Source organism: Varanus komodoensis, unplaced genomic scaffold, assembly GCF_004798865.1.
Source record: "Varanus komodoensis strain SLA01 unplaced genomic scaffold, ASM479886v1 scaffold7_3, whole genome shotgun sequence".
Lineage (NCBI taxonomy): Eukaryota > Metazoa > Chordata > Lepidosauria > Squamata > Varanidae > Varanus > Varanus komodoensis.
This window is the reverse complement of record NW_025336480.1, coordinates 6092652-6113491: the sequence shown is the minus strand read 5'-3', so window position 1 is coordinate 6113491 and position 20840 is coordinate 6092652. Positions and strand designations below refer to the sequence as shown.

General features: G+C 45.5%; 1 protein-coding gene across 1 annotated transcript; it reads right to left on the bottom strand.

Annotated features, from left to right (window-relative positions):
* Positions 1–265: 265 nt before the first annotated feature.
* Positions 266–10790, bottom strand: PLAC8L1 (PLAC8 like 1). Its single transcript, XM_044454580.1, has 4 exons — positions 10663–10790; positions 7825–7961; positions 5218–5354; positions 266–418 (listed from the first exon to the last, which is right to left on the bottom strand). Exons 1-4 carry the CDS (start codon positions 10788–10790, stop codon positions 266–268), a joined length of 555 nt encoding a protein of 184 aa, XP_044310515.1.
* Between the last annotated feature and the right edge of the window lie 10050 nt (positions 10791–20840).

Sequence of the window (20840 nt, the reverse complement as noted above, 5' to 3'; positions counted from 1 at the left end):
GTGAGCGGAAGGGGTCAGTCCTCTCTCTGCTCTACTCAAGCACAGTGCCGGGGGGGCGGGGGAGGCAGCAAGGAGGGTGGCTGTGGAGCTTCCTGCTGGGGTGTGGACCATCCAAAGTTGGGTGTGATAGATAAATCACACTACTGCCGGTAGAACTTTTGTCTCTTTCTCCCTGGAACAGAAGGGAAATATACATACACACATTTATGTATGTATTTATTTAACTTGGAGGAAAGCACCAGGGTGCAAACTCTTCAAAAAGTTTTTAAACGAAAGCACCTTTGGCTGGAGGGGTAGGCTGCAGCTGGGATGTTTCATAGACCTGGAAGACGGGCCTCCTTTTCATTTCTCGGGCCATTTGGCAGACAGCAAAGGGCCAGCAGCAATGAACGACCATCCAGTCTCCGAAGAGGGTTCCCTGGGAGAAGAGGGGAAGAGAAGCTTCCATGTTAGAACATCCAAGAAACCATCTCACATGCCACTAAGCACAGATCTAAGCAGACTCGTTCTACGCTAGTTCTTCACCAAGATTCTAACCTTTGAAGAGAGAGATTGAAAGAGAGCAAAATCACAGGTTGTTTCCACACTAACCAGTTAGTCCTGAAGAGACATCATTCATTCACTAAGTTTATACAGCAAATCTAGATGCTGACACTGTCAGTCAATGACATTCCAGAGGTTTTTGAAATGAGCCAATGAGAAAAGGCAGATGTGATTTGGGGCTATATTGATAAAAGTATCACTTCCAAATTTGTCTTTACTTCATGCTAGTTAGGCACCATTTTGAAGACTGCATCCAGTTCTGGGCACCACAGTTTAAGAAAGATGCAGGTAAGCTGGAAAAGGTTCAGCGCAGGGCAGCAAAGGTGATCTAGGGACTGGAAGCAAAGCTCTGTGTGGAGCGATCCCAGGAATCGGGCATGTTGAGCCTTGAGAAGAGAAGATGGAGAGGAGATATGACAGCTCTGTTCAGGTATTTCAAAGGTCGCCACACAGAAGAAGACCAGGATCTCTTCTTTATCACGCCTAAGTGCAAGACAGGGAATAATGGGCTCAAGTCACAGGAAGATGGATTCCAGCTTGAAGTCAAGAAAACTTTCTGACTGTTATGGTTCAACAATGGAAGCAAAAACTAAGGGAGGTCATGAGCTCTCCACACTGGAGGCATTCAAGATGCCCCTGGACATTCATTGGTTAGGATGCCTTAACACGGAGTCCTTCACTGAGCGGGGGGGTGGACCAAAAGGCCTTCTTGGCCCCTTCCCACTCTGCTGGCCCATCATTTTCAGCTTCTGGCATGTTTAAGGGCTTCTCTACATGAAGCATTGTGCTCACGATTACTCACAGAAGTGTGCAGGCCTTTTTAATGAAGGCATCACCACCTTCCAGGGCCGTCCCCATGTTTTCCAGCCATTTTTTAGAGCAAGGAGCATCAGCTATTTTCCTGGGTGCCATCATGATTTGTTCTAGAGGCATAGGGTAATTTCACAATTCTGCTCCACAGCCCACCAGCACTTGGCATTGTGTGACAGAACATACAAAAATCTAGAGGGGAAAATCTACTGGAAAAATTCCCTTCCGTGAAGGACTCTAATCCTCTCAAAAAGTCAGTGGGAGAAGCGGCCCTTGAAAGAAGCCCTTCAACTGGTTGCACCCTCCTCCACCTCAGTAACCATGATAGGTCCAAATTGCCCCTAATTAGCCAATTCCTGTCCCCTCTGAAATAGAGCTTCCATTACTGGTTTTCTCTTTGCTGCTTGATCATTGCTTCTTACTATTTTGGGTCCCGTCCGCCCATGCGAATATAACAACACAGCCTTCCACACAACAGTGCCTTGTTCTTTTGTCTTTACTTTCAAGGCTGTGCTCAAACTTTCCAGCACTAGAATGAACATCCACCCTTTTCCTTTCCTTCTTAAGGCAGGGAGCAAGCTATTCTGCCCTCTCAGCAGCGTGAGTTACCCAGTTCGAGCAACACTGCCTCATGCTGTCTGGAGATCAGACACTGCCAGCACGGTCCCATCCCTCTTTACTCAGAAGTAAAACTCACTGGGCAGGTTTGCACAACATGACAAGCCATGGTGGTGTCTTGTGCACGATGGTTTGTCATGTCATCCAAACCCCATTGTGGTACTTTGGGTTTTTAAGACCATTTTCCTATGAATTGTACTTCACTTTCTCCTGGCATCCTAAACTGGCATCATGGTTTCCATGGTCCTGGCATGCAGCTACCACACAGCAGCTGCTGTAGAAGCTGCTTCAGTCATCCAGCAAGAGACTGACATGCAGGCACAGTGGCTGATGGGATACTTGCCAACAGCATGAGGACTGAGTGCGGAGGGTGGAAGCCTCTCTCAGAAACCACTTGATCGTTCATCAGACAAAAAACCACAAAAACAACACAGACTTGCTTGCTGTAACCGTGAACCCGTTCACTGTGTTCAGTGGAGTTTTCTGCACAGAACTGGACTTAGGGCCAAAACATACATTGCCCATGTGACTAGCATTTGTGCCTTTTCCCCTTCATCTTTATCCTCAAGTAGGTGCGCGTGCACACACCCACACACCCGCACACCATTTCCAGTGTGCTTATTCTGGGTTAGAGATGGCGGTGGGGATGAACACAGCTGCAAGGCACAGGCTCCCAGTACTGTCGTCGTGGTCCTTGGTCGTGAATCACCCCTTGGCCAAGGGGGATGGTGTTGCCCCTCTCAAGCAGCACTGCAGCCGAGCTGGGTCCCAGTGACCCTGGCTACCCTGCATCTCGGCCCTGCCCAGCCCGCGGGACAGCCTGCGTAAGTCTCTGAGGCTCTTGCTATGGGAAGAAAAGGCACGGACACTTGTCTCTTCCACCCAGGGCTCACATGGCTGAGGCCAAGATAGCACGGCTCCTATTGAAGATGCTTTACTGATATGACTTTGTGAGGAAGGGATTTAGATTTCCAGAACAGCCAAGATTTGCACTCCATTTATTCTACTGGCAAGAGGTTAGAGAAGTACCTCACTCTATAAGTACCTCCAAGGCTGTCACAAAGAGGAAGGTCAAGTTCTCTTCTCACTGATACCAGAGTGTAGGAGATGCAATAATCCATTCAACTTGCAACGGCCTGGGTTCAGGCTAGATGTCAGGAAAAGTTTCCTCACTGTCAGAGCAATACAACAGTGGAACCGGTTGCCTAGAGCAGCTGTGGGCTCTCCCACACTGGAGACTTTCAAGGCAAAACTGGACAGCCATGTGAATGTGACAGTGTAAATGGGTGTCCTGCAACAGCAGAGGGCTGGACTTGATAGCCTTCATGGCCCCTTCCAACTCTACTATTCCATGATTGTAAGAGTGTTGCTAGAGGCAGATCCATTTCCGCCGTTACCTTGGAAACCCCTGCTGTCCCACCCTTCCTTCCCACCTTCTGAAATGTGTATGTAATACAGGTGGGGGGTTGTGGTCATTGTTCCCTTGCAAGAGATTCAGAGCAACGTGACGGAGTGCATGACACAGCGCTGTGGGTGATGGTAAATATCTGTGCCACCTCCCCGTCTGTGCAACCTCCCCCTTTTGCCTCCCATTGTATGAGTGCTTAGGACAGCAAAGCTGCAGCAGAAACACTCTTTTTAATGAAGCCAAGATGACGTGCTCATCACTCATCTTGAGCTGAGTCAGCACAGGCTGCTTGCCCTTCTGCCAAACCCTGCTGCATGGTGCCAATCAAGTGCCACATCATACTTGGGAGGACATCTTCCCAATCTCCAGCTTGCTTTACTAAAGATAAGTGTTTATTAGTGGCATTATTCCATTGCGTTTCTATCCTGCCTTTTTCCTTCTGTGAAGCTTACGTCGCTGTTTTCTCCTCACAACAACAGCCCTGTGAGGTAGGTTAGACTGAGAGTGAGTCACCTGGCGAGCTTCAAGGCCAAGCAGGGGCTAGAACCTAAATCTTGGTGTCCCCGCTTCAGCACTCTTAATCCTTTGCAGCTAGCTCCTGTTAAGTATGTATTATGTTTGCAGAAACTTCCAGAAACACCCCAGAACAGTTATCCTTTTAGCCTCACAGTACAGAATATGGAACAAAATTGACAAAAATTAAGGGATCTCCTACACAAAACATTGATTGGACTCTTGTGACCCCTCCCTTGTGGAAACTTGTGGTGTATTTTCCCATCCTCCTCCTCCTCTAGAATCTTTTCTTTGTTTTCCTCTAGAATCTTTCCTTTGTTTGGGTATAATCCCAAAACTGCTTTCCTTTTTAGCAGGTCTGTGTTGCGTTTTTAGAGCAAGGAAAGTCTGGTATTGAATTTTAAATGGGATTATACTGAAACAAAAGCTGCATGAAAAGTAATTTCACTACACCACAGTGCCACCTTGTGCTTCATGAGGAGAATCTATAGGAAGGCAGAGAAATAGAAGACCCCAGAAAACAAAACCTGTGTAAAGAACACAATTTCCTCCTGCAATGAAAACAGAAGAGCCTGCAAGTGGAGCAGCAGGTTAAACCCATCATGTAGAGAAGCCCTGATATTGTGCCTCCGCTTGGCACATGAGGGCTCCAGCTATGTGAGAAAGTACACCATGCTTCTTCGATTTCAGCTGAAAACTTAAGAAGGCTCCATAACCTCCACGCCTTTAAAGAACATTTCAGCACAGACTCTACAGTTGTGCTGGTCTTTTGTTTTCCATTTTCCTGATTACATGGTAAGTATATTTTCTCCCTGCAATGACATTCTGGACAATGCAATTTTGCAGCCGCAGTAGAGAAAGACAAAGCTGCCCTTAAACAATACTTTTAAAAAAGGGGGATTTGCTTGGCTCTGACATGCGATTATAAAATAAGCACTGCCTTTTCTTTCTCTGCTAAAAGAGAGGACATTTGAAAGGTTTAATGCATATGCTCCACTTTATGGAAAGCAGGCAACTCACAGTAGAAGAGATCTTCACCCCAGACGGAGCAAAAATGTGGGGCCTTCCGAAAGGTGAGGAGAATGGCAGGTCCGTGTACTACGAAGCCCTGAGGTTCTTTCTGCACTGTTTCAGCTGAACTTTTCACCCTCACACAGAGCTCAAGTCTTCACTATTCATTAGCGCACATTAGTGCACTGAAGTGCCTCACTGCCACATCGGCAGGTTAAAACCACAGCTTTGACCAGGATGGCATCGGGGGGAGAGGCCCAAGCCCCCCGATCCAGTGCCTGGTGGGAGTGGATGGAGTGCTTGCGTAGACTTACGCGTATTTTGAATCGCTCTCTGGTGCTGGTCCTCAGGGCCACAGTGGAACCCAGCAGCAGCGGGAAGCAGAAGCACTCTCCGTAGTGGCTGGCAAGGCTGCATTCCAGACATGGGCTGCAGAGCAAGCCCCACACACCTGCGGTGAAACACAAGCACAGGGAGGCTGGCGTCAGGCCAGGAACCTGCGTCGTCCCTCAAGCACCTGGCAGGAAAGGACCCGCATCTGTCTGGCTCATCAGTGTTGAGCACACAGCGCCCTCACCCGCCATTCCAGGGCCCCTGTTTTGAGGGCCCTTGGCAAGACACCCTCGGTGCGCCCCCTCCACATGCCTTTCCCACTGCCACCGGCTGCTCCCACTCCTTGTCTTCTTCCTCAGCATTGCAGGCATCCCGGAGGCCATGACAGCTCCTGCTCTTGCTCCTCCCCGCTTCCTGAGCCAGAGGGCAAGCAGGTGGCCCAGCAGGTTGCAGTGAGGAAGCAGTGGGCCCCCGCTGGGGGTGGGCCCATGGCCGGGGCCTGTCCATGCCTACCTTTGTAACCTGGCCTGCTCCTGGGGACCCAATATGCCAGTCATCCAGAAGAGTGATTCAGATTATGAACTCACTGCCAGTACACATGAATACAGCACAGCACAAAAATGGATTACAAGGAAAGCTGCTTTGCATTTGGCTAGAATTGAAACTGTGGAAGTATTGTGGATCCCCCCCGCCCCCAGGACTAGAGTTGTACCCCAAATTCGACTAAGGCAAGACTCCTCCAGAGTTGTGTCTATGTTGTTGTTGCTAGTTGCAAAGTCGCATCCGACCCATCACGACCTCATGGACAACACTCCTCCAGGCCTTCCTGCCTTCCACCATCCCCCGGAGTCCACTCAAGCTCACTCCAACTGCCTCAGTGACTCCATCTAGCCACCTCATCCTCTGCCGTCCCCTTCTTCTTTTGCCATCTATTGTTCCCAGCATTAGGCTCTTCTCCAGGGAGTCCTTCCTTCTCATCAGGTGGCCAAAGTATTTGAGTTTCATCTTCAGTATCTGGCCTTCTAAAGAGCAGTCAGGGTTGCTCTCCTCTAGGACTGACCGGTTTGATCACCTTGCGGTCCAAGGGACTCACAGGAGTCTCCTGTATATGTACAGCTTCCTAAATTTTTACCACCTTTTCTAGCCTTCCGATTAAACCAAGAGAAGCACCACCAGGCACCTCCCTTAGCACGAGGTGATGCTCCGTTTGTTGCAGTGAATCTGTAAATGCTGCAGTGTAGATGGTGAACGTCAGGCTTCCATTGCTTCGATGACACCACTCCACCTGACAAGCTCGTTTCCTACACGCACAAAGGATTGTGAATAAACCATGGAAAAGTCATACAAGCAGCACCTGATCTGCAGCTTGAAGTGTCACAGTTTTGCTGATCAGCTAAGCGTCTCTTAGTTCAAACCATCATCCTGAAACTTGGCAAGATAAATAAATTAAGTTCCCTGAGTTAAATATAATATTTGAGGACCTAACTCTCTCCATTACTAGGGATTTTGAAAAATTCACAACAGATCCAAAAGAATTCAGATTTCTTTGAATCAGACCCCCAGATTCTGCAGCTTTTTCAGAGTTGCACAGATTTCATGGAGTTGCAGACCGATATGTTTCTTGGGGGTGGGGGGGAGTTGATTGCAACATTTTATACTCTTTTCAGCACCAGGCAAAACCTTTTTATTTAAATAGTATTTTAAAATTAACAATTTTTAACCTTAGTCACTCTTGTTTGTTTCTGATTTGTTGTTTTGTTCGGTTTCAATGTATTTATTAGAAATTGGTGTTTTAACTGTTCTTTTAAATATTGTAAGCCATCCTGAGATTTTGGTGTAATAGGACGGCATACTAAAGCTTTAAATAAGTAAGTAAGTGTCCACTAGCACTTATGTGCATTAGTCACACATTAATGCAAATGCGTAATTGTATGCCAAGCAATTTTTCTGAAAAAAAAATGCAGTTCTGTTAATCAGCAGACCATAGACTGAAGGACATCTAGCAATCCACAAAACACAGAAGGAGTTACCAAAATCCATATATCCTTATTCATTACTAAGGGGCCAAGTTACACATAGCTACACAAATGTATATATACAGGCAAAACTCGAGTGCTTGACTGTCTATCTGATTTATACCCCAACCTTGCTGATGAAAAATGGCACTAAAGGCCTCCAACTGTGCTTGTGGGGTGACTCAGTTGATAAAGGCTGCAGCCGTAGCCCTACTTACTTGGGCTCATCCCTACTGAATTCAATAACACCTACTTCTGAGTAGATGTTGATAAAAACGTGGTGCAAATTGGGTGGTCTCTAGATACAAGAACAAAAAGGCTGCTTCCTGAATGACATTTTCATTTGACATGAGGACACAGATGAGTCCAGATCAGAGATTCAAGGCCAACCCTTGGCTCCATTTTTCTCCAGCAGCAGCTCAACCTCATCACCTCAGCCGCAACTTTGACAGGATGAAGTGCATCAGTCATTCTTGTAGGGGCTTATAAGTCTGTAAAGACTCATTCCTCCCACAGCACACCTGGGAATGCAGCTTGGACAGGAGATTAAAAAGGAGCAGTGGCAATCCTTACACACTCCCTTGTCCTGGAAGATGTCCAATAGGCCAGTGGACCAGCTGCCTCCAGTACACAGGATGGTTGTGACTCTGGATGTAGCAGAAGCAACGGGAGACGGCTGAGTTGTCACCGGCTCTGTGGAATTTTTGCTCCTGGTTAAAAGAAGAACACACACACACTCAGATGAGGAAGAGCCTGGGGTATAGCAACCAGGAAACTCATAAAACAAGGAATCTTTGGTCTGGAGGAAGCGAGAGAAAAGGCATTCATTATTTTTCTGCCACCTGTTTGGTTGAAGTCCCCCCAAGGCACCTCCGCAGTCTCTCCTTGGATCCGAGCCTGTGTCGCCTATGTGTCAATATTTCTTCATATTTATTACAAAGCACTGAGCTGATGGTACCCTGTGCCACTGTAATTAGATTTAGAATTAGAATGCACGCCTGTGGAAGGAGGGATGTTAGAAAAAGGGAAGTTACTTATTTAAGAATCTATGATTTGATGATTTTGTTTCTCAAATATTTAATCCACCTCTCCTTTCAAAGGCAAGAAACCAAGTAGCTAACAATCTATAATGTGTCACTAAAATACAATAAACAGATCAAAGAGATACATTTTGCAGTAATGTCCCATGGTTCAAAGCTGTTGGAATCGGGGTAATGTAAAAGACCATCATTTTCTTTTGACCAATTTTTTCAATGCCACTGGTGTTCTCTTTTTCCTGCAGCCAGAATTGGGATTCCTGCTTACTGAGAGGAAGGAGAATTGCCCTCCATCCAAATACTAGCCTTTACAAACTTACATTAAAACTACTTCAGGTGCAATGCTGTGCCTATGTAGACAGAAAAAGTCCTACAATTCTTAGCCATCTCTAGCCTGCTCAATTAAACAGAGAGATTCATGAGGAAATGAGATGGAGCAGACTTAACAAACACAGCAGAACCTGAAAGGGGCTAAAAAAGGTCTGGTTTGTGGGTGCAGAGCATATAGCAATATATTACTTTCCACTAGGGCCATGTGAAAAATCCTCCTTTCTATTTTTCCTATACACAACTTGTCAAAAAGCAGACAATTAACTAGATTCCCACTTATCTAGCCCCCAGCCCCCAAAGTCCTTCACATTCATGATCCCAATGCACCATAAAACATCCTTTTCAAGTAGACGGAGACAGCTTTCATTACTCTCATAATACATTTGGGAGGGGGTGGATGGGGGGACTGTTTGCCTTCCAGTGAGTTCATGGCTAAATTCCACCTGTGTCAGGCTGCAAGCCTCTCCTCATTTAAGGGGGAATAAGCCACAGGAGGCTCAGCTGGACTTACTTCTGAGAAGACTTGTCTAGGATGGTGATATCTGATTCATAGTTTGTTTGGAACCACTCTGCTACACCAACTCTATGGTATCCTAGGAGCAAAAAGGAGAAGGAGCAGCAGAGAGGAAAGAAGGCCAGGCCAAAACCCTCTGGAAGTATCCATCAGCCTTTTCAAACTTTCCTGCCAGCAAGTCCACCAACGATTATGATCATGATTTTAATGAAGAGCAAACTTCTCAGGAAACCAAACTCTTGTATGCTTGTGAAACATTGGAGAATGTTAATAATAAGTTTGAACACCTCTGACAGGCTGGCAAAGAAATCTCTCTCTCTTTCTTCTCACTGATGAATTGTCTTTTTTGGCACTTTTGTGCAGCTGCATGATCTCAGTAAATCACTGCGGTTACACTGACACTGCAGTGTCCCACAGGGACTATTCCCCCACAGTAGTGGAAGAACATAGTCATCCCAAAGCTGCATTAAATCAAGGCAGTAGCTGCCTCATATGCCAATACCAATAGGTTTGGGTCTTAAGCTATAACACCCTGGAGGGAAGCCCTGTATATAGACCTTGGTGTTTTTGAACATTAGCTTTGTGGGAAACACACTGGAGTCTGATAATGGCTTGAGTTATTTTTGGGCCATCTGGGATAAAATATGCTTGTGTAAAAGGAGAATGTTGTACATCACACTAGCTCCTTAGAGGAAAGGTGGGACAAAAATAGAGTTGGACCCTGACCGTATCATACTTAAAGTAGACTAGTGAAATCACTGAGGCTTAAATTAAGCAGCTATGTTCACTTGACAACTTGAGGTAGTTCATAGCTGTCAGGCTTAGTAGCCACTGATGACCATCTTCTCCAGGAATTTGCCCAGTCCTCTTTTAAAACTGTCCAAACTGGTGGCCAGCACTACATCTTGTGAATTCCATAGTTTGACCATGTGCTGTGTGATGAAGTATTCCCTTTTATGTCTCCCGAATCTTCCACAAGTCAGCTACATGGGATGACCCTGGGTTCTAATACTGTGAAATAAAGAGAAAAATGTCTCCCTGTCCACTTTTGCTACACCATCCATAATTTTGTATACCTGCCATTTTTCCCATTGCTTCCTTCCCCCCCCCCCCCGTCCCCATTGCTTCCTTTTTAAGTGATCTCAAATGTTGTAAGATTTCCTCAACAAGGGAGTTACCCCATCCAGTAATAATTTTCAATGTCCTTTCCTGTACTTCTTCTGGATCTTTGTGGTGCTAGATTCGATTCAAAGGGGGAAGACAACAGAAAGCAAGCCTGTGGAGACTGGATTCCAGAAGTTAGTTGGTGGGTACCGCACGAAATACAGAGCATTTTAATGGTGGTACCACAATGTGGAATTCCTTGTTTAAGGGACGGTTGTTGTGCTTTTCTCTTTTTCCCCCTGCAGTTTTATTTTATTATTAGTAACTTTCTGTAAGCTGCCTTGGGAGTAATTTCTGCAAGCAAAAGCGCAGCTAATGCACATATATGGAGCAGGTTGTTTCCCAAACAGATGGGGAACTCATTACCTCAATGTAAACAGGATGTCATTCCAGTTTTCAGATGCTTGCAGAGAATGGATCGATGGAGAGTGCGGCATATCAGACAACAGACTTTTCTCCGTTGTTGTAAAACAGCAGTTTATGAGCTTGTCCATTGGGAATGAGGAAGTAGGCAGAAGATCCAGCTCTGACTGAAGACTGAAAAGATGGTTTCTAGAATGTGCGTAACAAAAGGATGCTGACATCACAACATTCTCCACTGCAGTGTCACAATGAAGTGGCAATCCACCTTTTTATAGAGTACTGCTGTAAACTGCAAGTGCTCCAGTGTCCCCTTGTGTGTTGCATGTGTGTTTCTTTGAAGACAGTTTGGTAAGCGGACTCTAAACCCCTATGGTTGAATAAGGGCTGCTGGTGGTGATAAGTATCAGTTATGTGTGTGTCCATCTGGTGGTGGTGGTGGTGGTGGTGGTGGGGAGTTTGTTAGGGAAAGGAAAGGGTTAATCTCTGCTCCCTGTTCATTGGGGTCCCAAGGAGAAACCCCCTTTGTTTTATTTCTGAATAGGCAAGAGATTGCTAATAACGTGTTTAGCCCCCATCCAAAAAATGGACAGGAAGTAGTTAAAGTTCAGTTCATGTATGAAGTAGCTAGAGGTGACTGAACACTTATTCATGAGAAACCATATGAGCAGAGACTTCAGTAGCACATCCATCCATAATTACAGGCAAATGACTGTTGAGTTATTTTCCCAATATCTGTAATCAGAGTCAAAATAAAAATTCAAAGCAAGAACTTCTCCAATGCCTGCAGTAGAGGTTAAATGTGTCTTTGAAGAGCACAACTTTGAATAGATGTTGTGATTTGGAAATGGAGAAATTAGGACACCATTTTCTTTTGGAGAATGTTTAGTAAAGTGAAAACTAAAACATAAAATGTAAACTGTTGTATATATTGTATATATGAAACATTGATAACTACCCTGCTTGATTCTGTTTATTTAGCCCATGCAAATTTCCTCCAGTGCTACCAAAAAAGAAAAGCATGATTCTCCCATGAACAAAGGGTAAAAATGGAGCACACAATCCACAGTAAGCTACTGTGCATGTTACTCTTGATGGAAAAAGAGGGGTGAGTGCGAAATCTTGCCCTGGACTCATTATACCCATCTGGTAGTACAGTAGTTTCTGAATGCAGGCTAAATGGAGAAAGCTTTGTTGTTTGATATGCAGTTGAAAGAGCATGCCTCAGGGCTCCAGGCTCTATTTTCCCCTTAAGAGAAATCTTTAAAACACGATTTATTCCACATGTTGCACACATTTTGCATCATCTCTTCTGCATCCATTCCATAACACTTACAAAAATTATATCAATACATTGCAAATCCCATCCAGTCATTTGGAACCTCATGGGGCTTAAATTGGGTGAAATGTGTGCAGATTATGGCTCCAAGCTCTAATACTAACCAGGTATAAAATTAGGTTTTAGGGCAGTTCCTTTAAATATATCCTATCAAAAAAAGTAAAGCAAAACCTTCAAGCAATATCATAGAGCACTTTAATCCAACATCTTGGGCAGGGAGCTGGAGTGCAATCTACAGAACATGCACAAATTACATAAGGATCATTGGGGGCAGGGCAGAATTAATTTCTAAGCATTTTTTGTTTTTGTTTTTAGTCCTCCATGTGGTCTACATGCACCTAATAAATTTCTCCTTCCTTGCAGCAGTCTTCTAGTATTTAATATCTGAAGACACAAATTCCTGAAAGGTACACTTTATTAGCAGAAGTAGGTGAATAAAGCAGACCAAATCCAGAAAGAAAGGGACTTGGCAAACTTTACCAGTCACAGACTGATAGTTCTCTGGTTAAGCAGTCAACTACACAGCAAATCAAGCCGGCCTTCAGAGCATCTGGAAAGGCAGGCTGAATCAGTCCGAGCATCTATCTGGGTTAGTATTCTGTTCACACCTTGGCAAGCCAGCTGTCTGCAGGTACAACAGCCTCCTCTTATGCAAGAGCCCCAGCAGCTGGTGTACATAAACATCCCCCCTCTGCTCATGGACATGCATACAGCCATGCAGCTGGTAGCCACTGAGGGCCTTCCTTCCTGTGAATTTGTGGGAGAAGCTATCGTATGCCTCTTGAGTTGTTAACTAGCTTTGCACCCTGTGTGACTCTATTTGCTGCATGTGCATTTATTGGGCTTGATTCCCTGCTGACTCTATTCCAACAGTTATGATTGAAATGGTAACTTGAAAGTCAAATGTGTGAAACTGCAATATCTGATTATATGCAAAATTTTACTTTTGGATTTGCTGCCGGAACTTGTTTTAGGACTGTTCGATTTGTTCCAGGCCGTTCACAACCCTAATCTGCAATTTTTCAGTGTTGTTTAGAAAAGAAACATTCAAAAACTTATAAAGTCCCAGAGGAAAAGCTGCTTTTTTTCACAAGGAAGGAGAAACTGAAAGCAGTAATAAAACATTAAGGTGTGTGTGGTTAACAGAAACGGTGGACCAGTTGCTCTTGACACCTGCTTCAGAGCTAAAGGAGTCACTTAGGAATGCCCTGAATAGCAAGCTGATTGGAAAACATGTTGCAGCAAGATCAGTTTTCCGCCTAAAACATGTAAAGCTTCTGTCCTAACTCGTATGACATAGGGGTCCTTACCATACTATAGCTAAATGTTTAGGGTCAACAGGGCAGAAATAAAATAATTGGATATAATGATATACTCCCCAATGCAAGGGGTGGGAGAACTTGTGGTCCTGAAAGGTTGGACTGCAGCTTTCATCAGTTCCAGGCTCAGCTAGCATGACTGACCATGCTAATGGTCAAGGATGATGGGAGCTGCAGTCCAACAGCATCTGGAGGACCGCAGGACGACTTCCACACCTATTCTAATGATGAAGACCCCCTATTTTCCTTCCAAGCATCACTGCCTGTGCCTGTTCCCAATACCGTTAACACATGAGCACATAGAAGGTTGGTTGTGTGTTGTGCCCCAGCTCTGGCATCTCACACACTGCCTCTACATCTGTGCCTTCCATGTGGTGCCAGTGGAGCAAAGGGGCAGCTATGCACACTCAGCCAAATGGCCATAGGTATTTGCATAAATGTTCCTCTGGAACCCCTGCACTCCAGTGCTGAACCTCAGGCCAAATCCAGCCTACGCAGGGCTCTCCAGATGTCCATATCCTTGGCTCCACTTTCCTACAACAGCCAGTGCTTTCATCATTTTCTAGCTTTTCTGCATTTTTCCCCATTTGCAAAAACTTAAATGCTTCTCCTAAGGCTTCATTACGTTCCCAGCCCTTTGGCCTTCAGCCCTGTCCACCACCGGAACGCAAATTGAGAGTGCCTCCAAAACTGAATTCAGACCATGCACTGAAAGAGGTTCAGCACCCCGAGCTCTGTGATCGTGTGAAACACCCACATGTCCCAGGGGCACATGTGCAAGCGCCCCTTTGCAGATGCCAGGCTGAATGGGCAGACCTCAAGGGGCAGGGTGGCTGGAATGGGCCCCGTCTCCTTTCTCGACACACACCTTGTACACAGGGGCGTGCAGGGCGGGATGAGGCTCCTTGCTTTAACAGATGCAATGGTGAGCCAAGCTTGGCTGTCAAACCGTCTCCACTGCACAGACAGGGCTGATGCTCTGAAATGCTACAGAAAGGACAAGCAGCTGGTCAGGCACTCGCCCTGTCCTGCTCCAGAGGGTCGTTCCCCTCCAGTCATGCAGGAGGGGAATCTCCAACTGGGCACCCACTTGAGGGACGGCAGCCCATAGCCTCTTCAGCAGGGCAGAGCAAGGGAGGGGGCACCGGGGCCCCTTTCCCTCACCACGGCTGCCCAGTGGCTTCTCACTCCTGCCACCGGCTTGCAAGGAGCATTGTAAGGAGCACCTCTCTGGCACATGCAAGGGGCCGCATGAGGAAATCCACTGCGACACTCATGCCTCCAGCCAGGCCCTGCCAGGCTGCCCAGCTACTTCTCACTCTGCTACTCGTGGGAGAGGGGTGGCATGGGGGAACCTGCAGCGGCATACGGCCCCCAACAGGGCATCGCTGCCCAGCAGAGTCTCACAGCACTGCTCTTCTTCCAGAGCTGAGCAGCTGATCTCGGGGGGTGGGGGGAGATTTTTAAGGCACTCCAAAACCTCCACAGAAAGAGTGACAAAATAGGGATGGCATCCCAAAGTAGGACCTATCCCTGGTAAAGAGAGGAACAGCTTATGCATATGGTTTAGGTAGCAATCTTATTTCCCCACTGGCTAGGGAATACTGGGAGTGGTAGGACCTTTTTCCTGCCTAAATATGTACAGGATTGTGGCTTCCATGCCTTTGTCTCTAAGGTCTTCCCCATCCCCCTTCCTTTACTGGTTCCTATTTGAAGCTGTTTGACTATGAGTTTATGGTATCTCATCCATCCCACTTTACATTTGAAGGGATCAGCTTCAACCATTTGCTTTTAAAATACACACACAAACCAACCAACTGTTCTTTGGTAAAGCTGGCTCACCCAAGCTCCTTCCAAGTGGCTGCTCAGGCAGAACCAACAGCCTCGCAATTAGCATGGAGACGTGTTATTAAATTGTACCTGTGGAAGCTTGGGGTGGGGCATGTGACCTGGTCCTGCCCTGATCTTCCTGGGCTGGGTGGGAAGCCTGGCTGAGGATGCCAAGAGCTTTCGGTTGAGCATCCTTTCTCCAACCCCATTGTCATCGGAGCTCCTGACTGGGGGGAGCATTCTACGTGTGGTGGGCTGGCTGGGCCTAGAGCCGCCCCCCCTTCAGAACTTCCCACACAATTTGGGAAGATCAGGGAGGAGGTGCAGCTGGCATGCCGGGGGCCACTCTACTTCCATGGGTACAATGTGTAGCAGTTCAATTGGGTGTTTATGTTCTCTCATAAAAACCTCCCTCTGTCTCTGCCATTATCACAAAGACTTACCAGCTGGAAGCAGCTACAGGCTGCCCAAGAGTGCCACCTCTTGGAAGGAATTAAAGGCACAGAACAATCCATTGGGTATCTTGTCTTTTTAAAGCATCTGGTTTTCCACTCAAAAACCAGCCAAAGTGCCTCTGGAGCAGGTATCTTTTGCCAATTCTTCTATCTAATCAAAACCCAAAACCTCAGAGATCCATCCATGGAGCCTGCTACCAAAAAGGCACTACTGGCCAATCTAACATCAATATTAGACAACCTCTTTCTTTTCAGGCTGCATTAATGCAAACAAGAGAAGTTAAATGACAAAAATAAAGCAGTCACCTCAGCGGCTGGCGGAAGGACAGGAGCAGATCCTGTTGCATTTGCCCATGCACTTGTAATGCTTTCTAAAGTAGAAGGAAGCTTGACAGGAGAGATCAGGTTCATCTGTTGGAATCTTGGACAGGTTTGGGCTTTGAGGAGAACTCAACTCTCCCACATTGCTGGTAGTACATCTAATCCACCAGTTCCCTGTGGTGGAGAGAAACTTTACAACAAAATTCTGCCCTGTGCCAAATACAATAGACCTATAGTCAAGATGTTCTACTGCAGAGAGGACAGGCAGTCACAGGACAGCCTTCTGTTTGATGGAGTGACCACTCCATGTCTGCTCTGAGGTCAAAGAACCATGATGAGGGACAGCAGGAGAGGCCTGGAAGTTGACACTAGGTGACTTGATCTCATTGGTTGTACTGTTTTATATATTTTGTTGTTGTTATTGGTTTTATTGTGAATTGTTTTAATGGCATGTGTTGTGAGCTGCCCAGAGAGCTTTATGGCTAATGAGGCAGCATACAAACTGACTAGATAAACAAACAAACACTTTGCATCTGGAGGCCACTAGGTCAATCTGTGGTGAAAGGCATTGTGTTTCTGCTTGAGTTATACTTTCTTCTACTAGACATATAAGTTTCCATGTGCAGATATTGTGCAATGTGGTGTCCTCTTTGGTAAAGCAGCCACCTCATAAATGAGGCCCGTCCCTTGTGCCTGCCAGCTAAGGCGGAGGCAGAAACGCAACAAGGCCTCCTGGAAAGAAAGCAGTGTGTGGGCAGAGGTAGTCCTATAGGAGAGGCCATGAACAGACTTGACAGGCCTCTGCTTTGAACTGGGCCTGGAAACCAACCGACTGAGAAATAGTGGGATCTGCAAACTGCAGGTGCTACACGACTGCATAATGGGGCTCCGGTTGGCAGGTATGTTCTCCTGAGAAAAGTTTCTAAAATATACTTTTTTCCAGAAGTAAAAAGCCTATTACCAAAATATCCCACCATCATTCCAGGCCAGCTATCATCCTGGTGTCAAAATTAATTCTGTTGCCTCAGAACTATATTTAAGTACCAAGGTATGTTTTTGTTGAAGCGTACTTTCCACTAACCTCTATTTTTTAAAATCTCATATTCATAGTTCTATGGTTGCTTTAATGTTGTTACTGTTGTTACTCATTGCTTTAGCTCTTACTTACTCTTCTTATGATTGTCTATAGTATGAAATGGGTTTCTTTAATACTATTAGCTGTCATAGGCAGGATATTTAAGGAAAGGAAACCTCACAAAGGGCAGTAACTGGTTAATGAAAGCCATTAGCAGTAGCTCGTCCATTTTAGAAAACACGAAAAGGTTATCCTTTGCTGTAAATAAACTGTAAGTTGAGCATTCCCACTGGCAACTAAGTACTGTGGCTACACAACAGAAATGCCGTTTGGTCTGTGACCTGCTAATGACTACACAGCAGCTCTGTCTTGAACTGACCTGGCCCGGAGGAACTGGGAGCAGGAGAATCGTGAGTAACACAGGTTGACAAGGAATACTAATGCAAACTGAGGGGACTGACACATTTTGAGCAAGGCCAAGTCTCAAAGCATAAAAGGCATTGATGGAGGTGGGCAGGAGTGGAAAACATCGTAGATTAAAGATGCCAATTAAATCAGCCAGTTTGAAGCCTGCATTTATTTAACCATACTGAGACTCTGATGGATTTTGGAACGGGCTTGTAGAGAGAGAAGACACCGAGCAGAGAATTTAGTCAAGAAAGGTTTCAAATCCTCCTATTCATCTTTAACGGCTGCACGGCGGGACAGAGAAGTCAGCAACGACATTGTCTTGTACCACACCACTGCAGCAACCACTGAAGTATCAGGCAGGTATTGCAAGCACTGAAGCAGCATTCAAAGGATGGTCCCAGCACACCTAATAACCTATGCACTCACTGCAAGCACATTCCCTTGAGTATGGATCCTTACATGGCAAGGATAGTCTTTCGGGAAATCACAAGTTTTGTAAAAGTACCAAACAAACAAGCGAACAGATGAAGACCAAGCACGCTTCTTGGCCACAGAATGCTGAATGACTGTAAGGGAAAAGAATAAGGATCGGGAGTGGAAACAGACTGGAAAAGAACGTGCAATGACACATCATTTTAATGCAGCCTTTTAAATTTCATAGTTTGATTGTTTCACTGAGTTTAATATTCTTGGCTTTTTAGACTGTTTTATGGTTTTGAGTTATCACCATAGCAAAATAAGGCAGCAGATAAATGTTAAAAAGAAACAGTTGGCTGGAAGCCTGAGTGTTTCATGCAGCAACATTTTGTTGCAGGTCTCACTAGGAGTGTGTTGCCTTCAGACATGCAGTGGGGTGGGCATGAGGCCTGGACAACCTATAAAGAGAGAGGGGTGAGGGTTCAGAATGGAACAGACACTCAGACAGCCAGTGAGGAAATCAGCATTAGGGCTTGTTTATAGAGACATAATTTTCGATGTAGCATATATCCATGGGGAACTATATACCAAGCACATTTTCTTCCTTTCCCCCTCTTTGAAACAACTTCAGTTTCTTCTTCTGGAGAACAGCACAGCCAAAACAGTGCTGTTGCTTGCAGTCACAATACCCTTGGCTGGCTTGAAAACCCACCTTTTGTTACTCTACATTTGAAGAGCCAGCAGGGGTTCAGGGCCGATGGCGCCTTCATTTCTACCAGCTCTCTCAGTTATAGGACACAGCTGGTGTTCTGCCTTGGCTGTAATGTGCTCTCCCTACCCAGTTTGGGCTCCTTTTCCTGGAAAGGGAGGCATGCAGTATTCCCTGTTATTGCAGAGCGCAAGCCATTCTTTTTCTTACTGGCACACAGCAGTCAGAGGGCTGCTCGTTGAATGCTTGGCTGGCTGCAGAGAGGCCGATCAATGTGCTGAAAGTGGAAAGAAGGAGCAATGTCATCTTCAACTCTCCTCTCCTTTTATACCTCAAACTAGAAAAAATAGCTAATAAGTAAGTCAGATATAACTACATAACTTCATGGAAGGAAGATCCGTGACCAAAGATATTCACAATGGCATAGGACTGGATTAAAGTACACACACACACACACACAACCCCTTTGACTCAGATACGATGCAATGGATTCTGCACCAACCCTTCCCCTTGTTACTTGCACTGCATTGACTCTGGGTTCATGTGACAGGAGGAAAGATAAATAAGCCACCCTAATTTATTTTCTTACCTCCATGAGTGCTAGTCATGTAGTGCCAAACTACCATGATTAGCTTTTAAGGGCATGGTCCATCCTGTTGCCCAAACCCAGTGAAGGTGCAAGTTGGGGATGGTTTACAAGCCACCTATGGTTGTGGCAGTTCTTCTCCCCTTCCTTCCAAGCAGGACAGGAGAACACCTTTCTAACTAAGAGGTCTCATGATATCAAAGTTGACCAGCAGGACTGACTTTCAAGTGCAAGTGAAGGATACTGCAAAAATCAGTACCAAAGAAACAAACACAGAATACTGGCTGTCAGGGAAATGTGGCTTGAGAATTCCACACTGAACAATTCCAAACTGGAATGGCCACACCTCTTTCAAGTTGGATCCCCTCCTTCAGGCTTCAGTTGCTTGGAGCATCTGACGCTTCTCAGCTTGTCTGCCCTTTTCACCTGAAGCGGCATCCTTGGATTAATGGTGCTAGGCCTGCCCCCCTCCACATTAACATGCCCACTAAACTTCCCCACAGAACTTGAATCGGGTTCCACTGGCCTTGGCATTTCAGCTGCAGATTCTAACTCCTTGTCTGAGTCAGAATCTGTTTCCACAACCCTTTTACACTTGTTTTTAGAAATACAAGATCCAATCTCTTCAAACAACACAACAAACCTGGCCTGGCGAGGTTAATTATGGTAATTTGCTAGCACACTGCTAGCGTGCAGAGGGCAGGAGAATAAGCATTGGTAGATTATTTTTCTTCCCTGTGTGTATGAATGTTATCTTACTATATTTATTTGATTTATATTCCACTTTTTTCTTACAAACTCATAGCAGCTTATATCATTCCACTCCACCTGCTCTGTCTTATCCCCACAACAACAACCCTGTGAGGTAGGCTGAGCTGAGAGTCTGTGACTGGCCCAAAGTGACCCAGCTGGCTCCATGGCTGAGCGGGGACTAGAGCCCAGATCGCCTGAGTCCTAGTCCTGCCCTCTTAACCACTACACCACACTAGCTCTCTTACTATACCTTGACTTGTTCTTTTCTGTTTGGACAAATTTGCAGGGTTTTCCCCGACATAGCTTTTGACTACTTTCCTGAAATATACTAATGTACAAACAATTTGCATTCAAAGACCTTTATATGAATAGCACTTCAGAACAATTGCTGAGCTTCAAGGCTGGAAAATGTTCCGACTTTTTCAAACAGCCTCTCCTTTTACAACAAGGAAGTTCAATACAATCACATTTGAATTCAACATTTCTAAAATAATGAGGGTGTTTGTAAAAAGGAAGTTGAAGGGGAAATTGAAAAGGGTCAAATTTCTCCAAAATGTCTGGACACTACTTAAAATCACAGCAATAGAGATTCAACCAGAATTCATTCAATGGGCAAGCAAGAAACACGTAGTGGCAAATCCAAGAAGTCACTAGCAGTGGTTAACAAGCTATTACAGAGAATAGTTGCCCAATGAGAACAAAACAGAACACAACCTTGCACAAAAGAAACGCAAGCAAAAAATAAGGAATTCAAAAAATGATTTTGAGAAGTGTGTCATTAATAGCATTTGGCCCAACAATTATTAAAACCTGTTCCTTTAAAGGAACAACCCTGTAGTCTTCCAACATCATCTGGAAGGCCATGGGATTTTTCAGAGTCCCAGCTCTGAGATCCTGTGGACGCAGCAAACCAGACTCCCATTCTGTGACGGCTGGTATGCAAGGACCACTAAGTTACCTCTCCAAGGT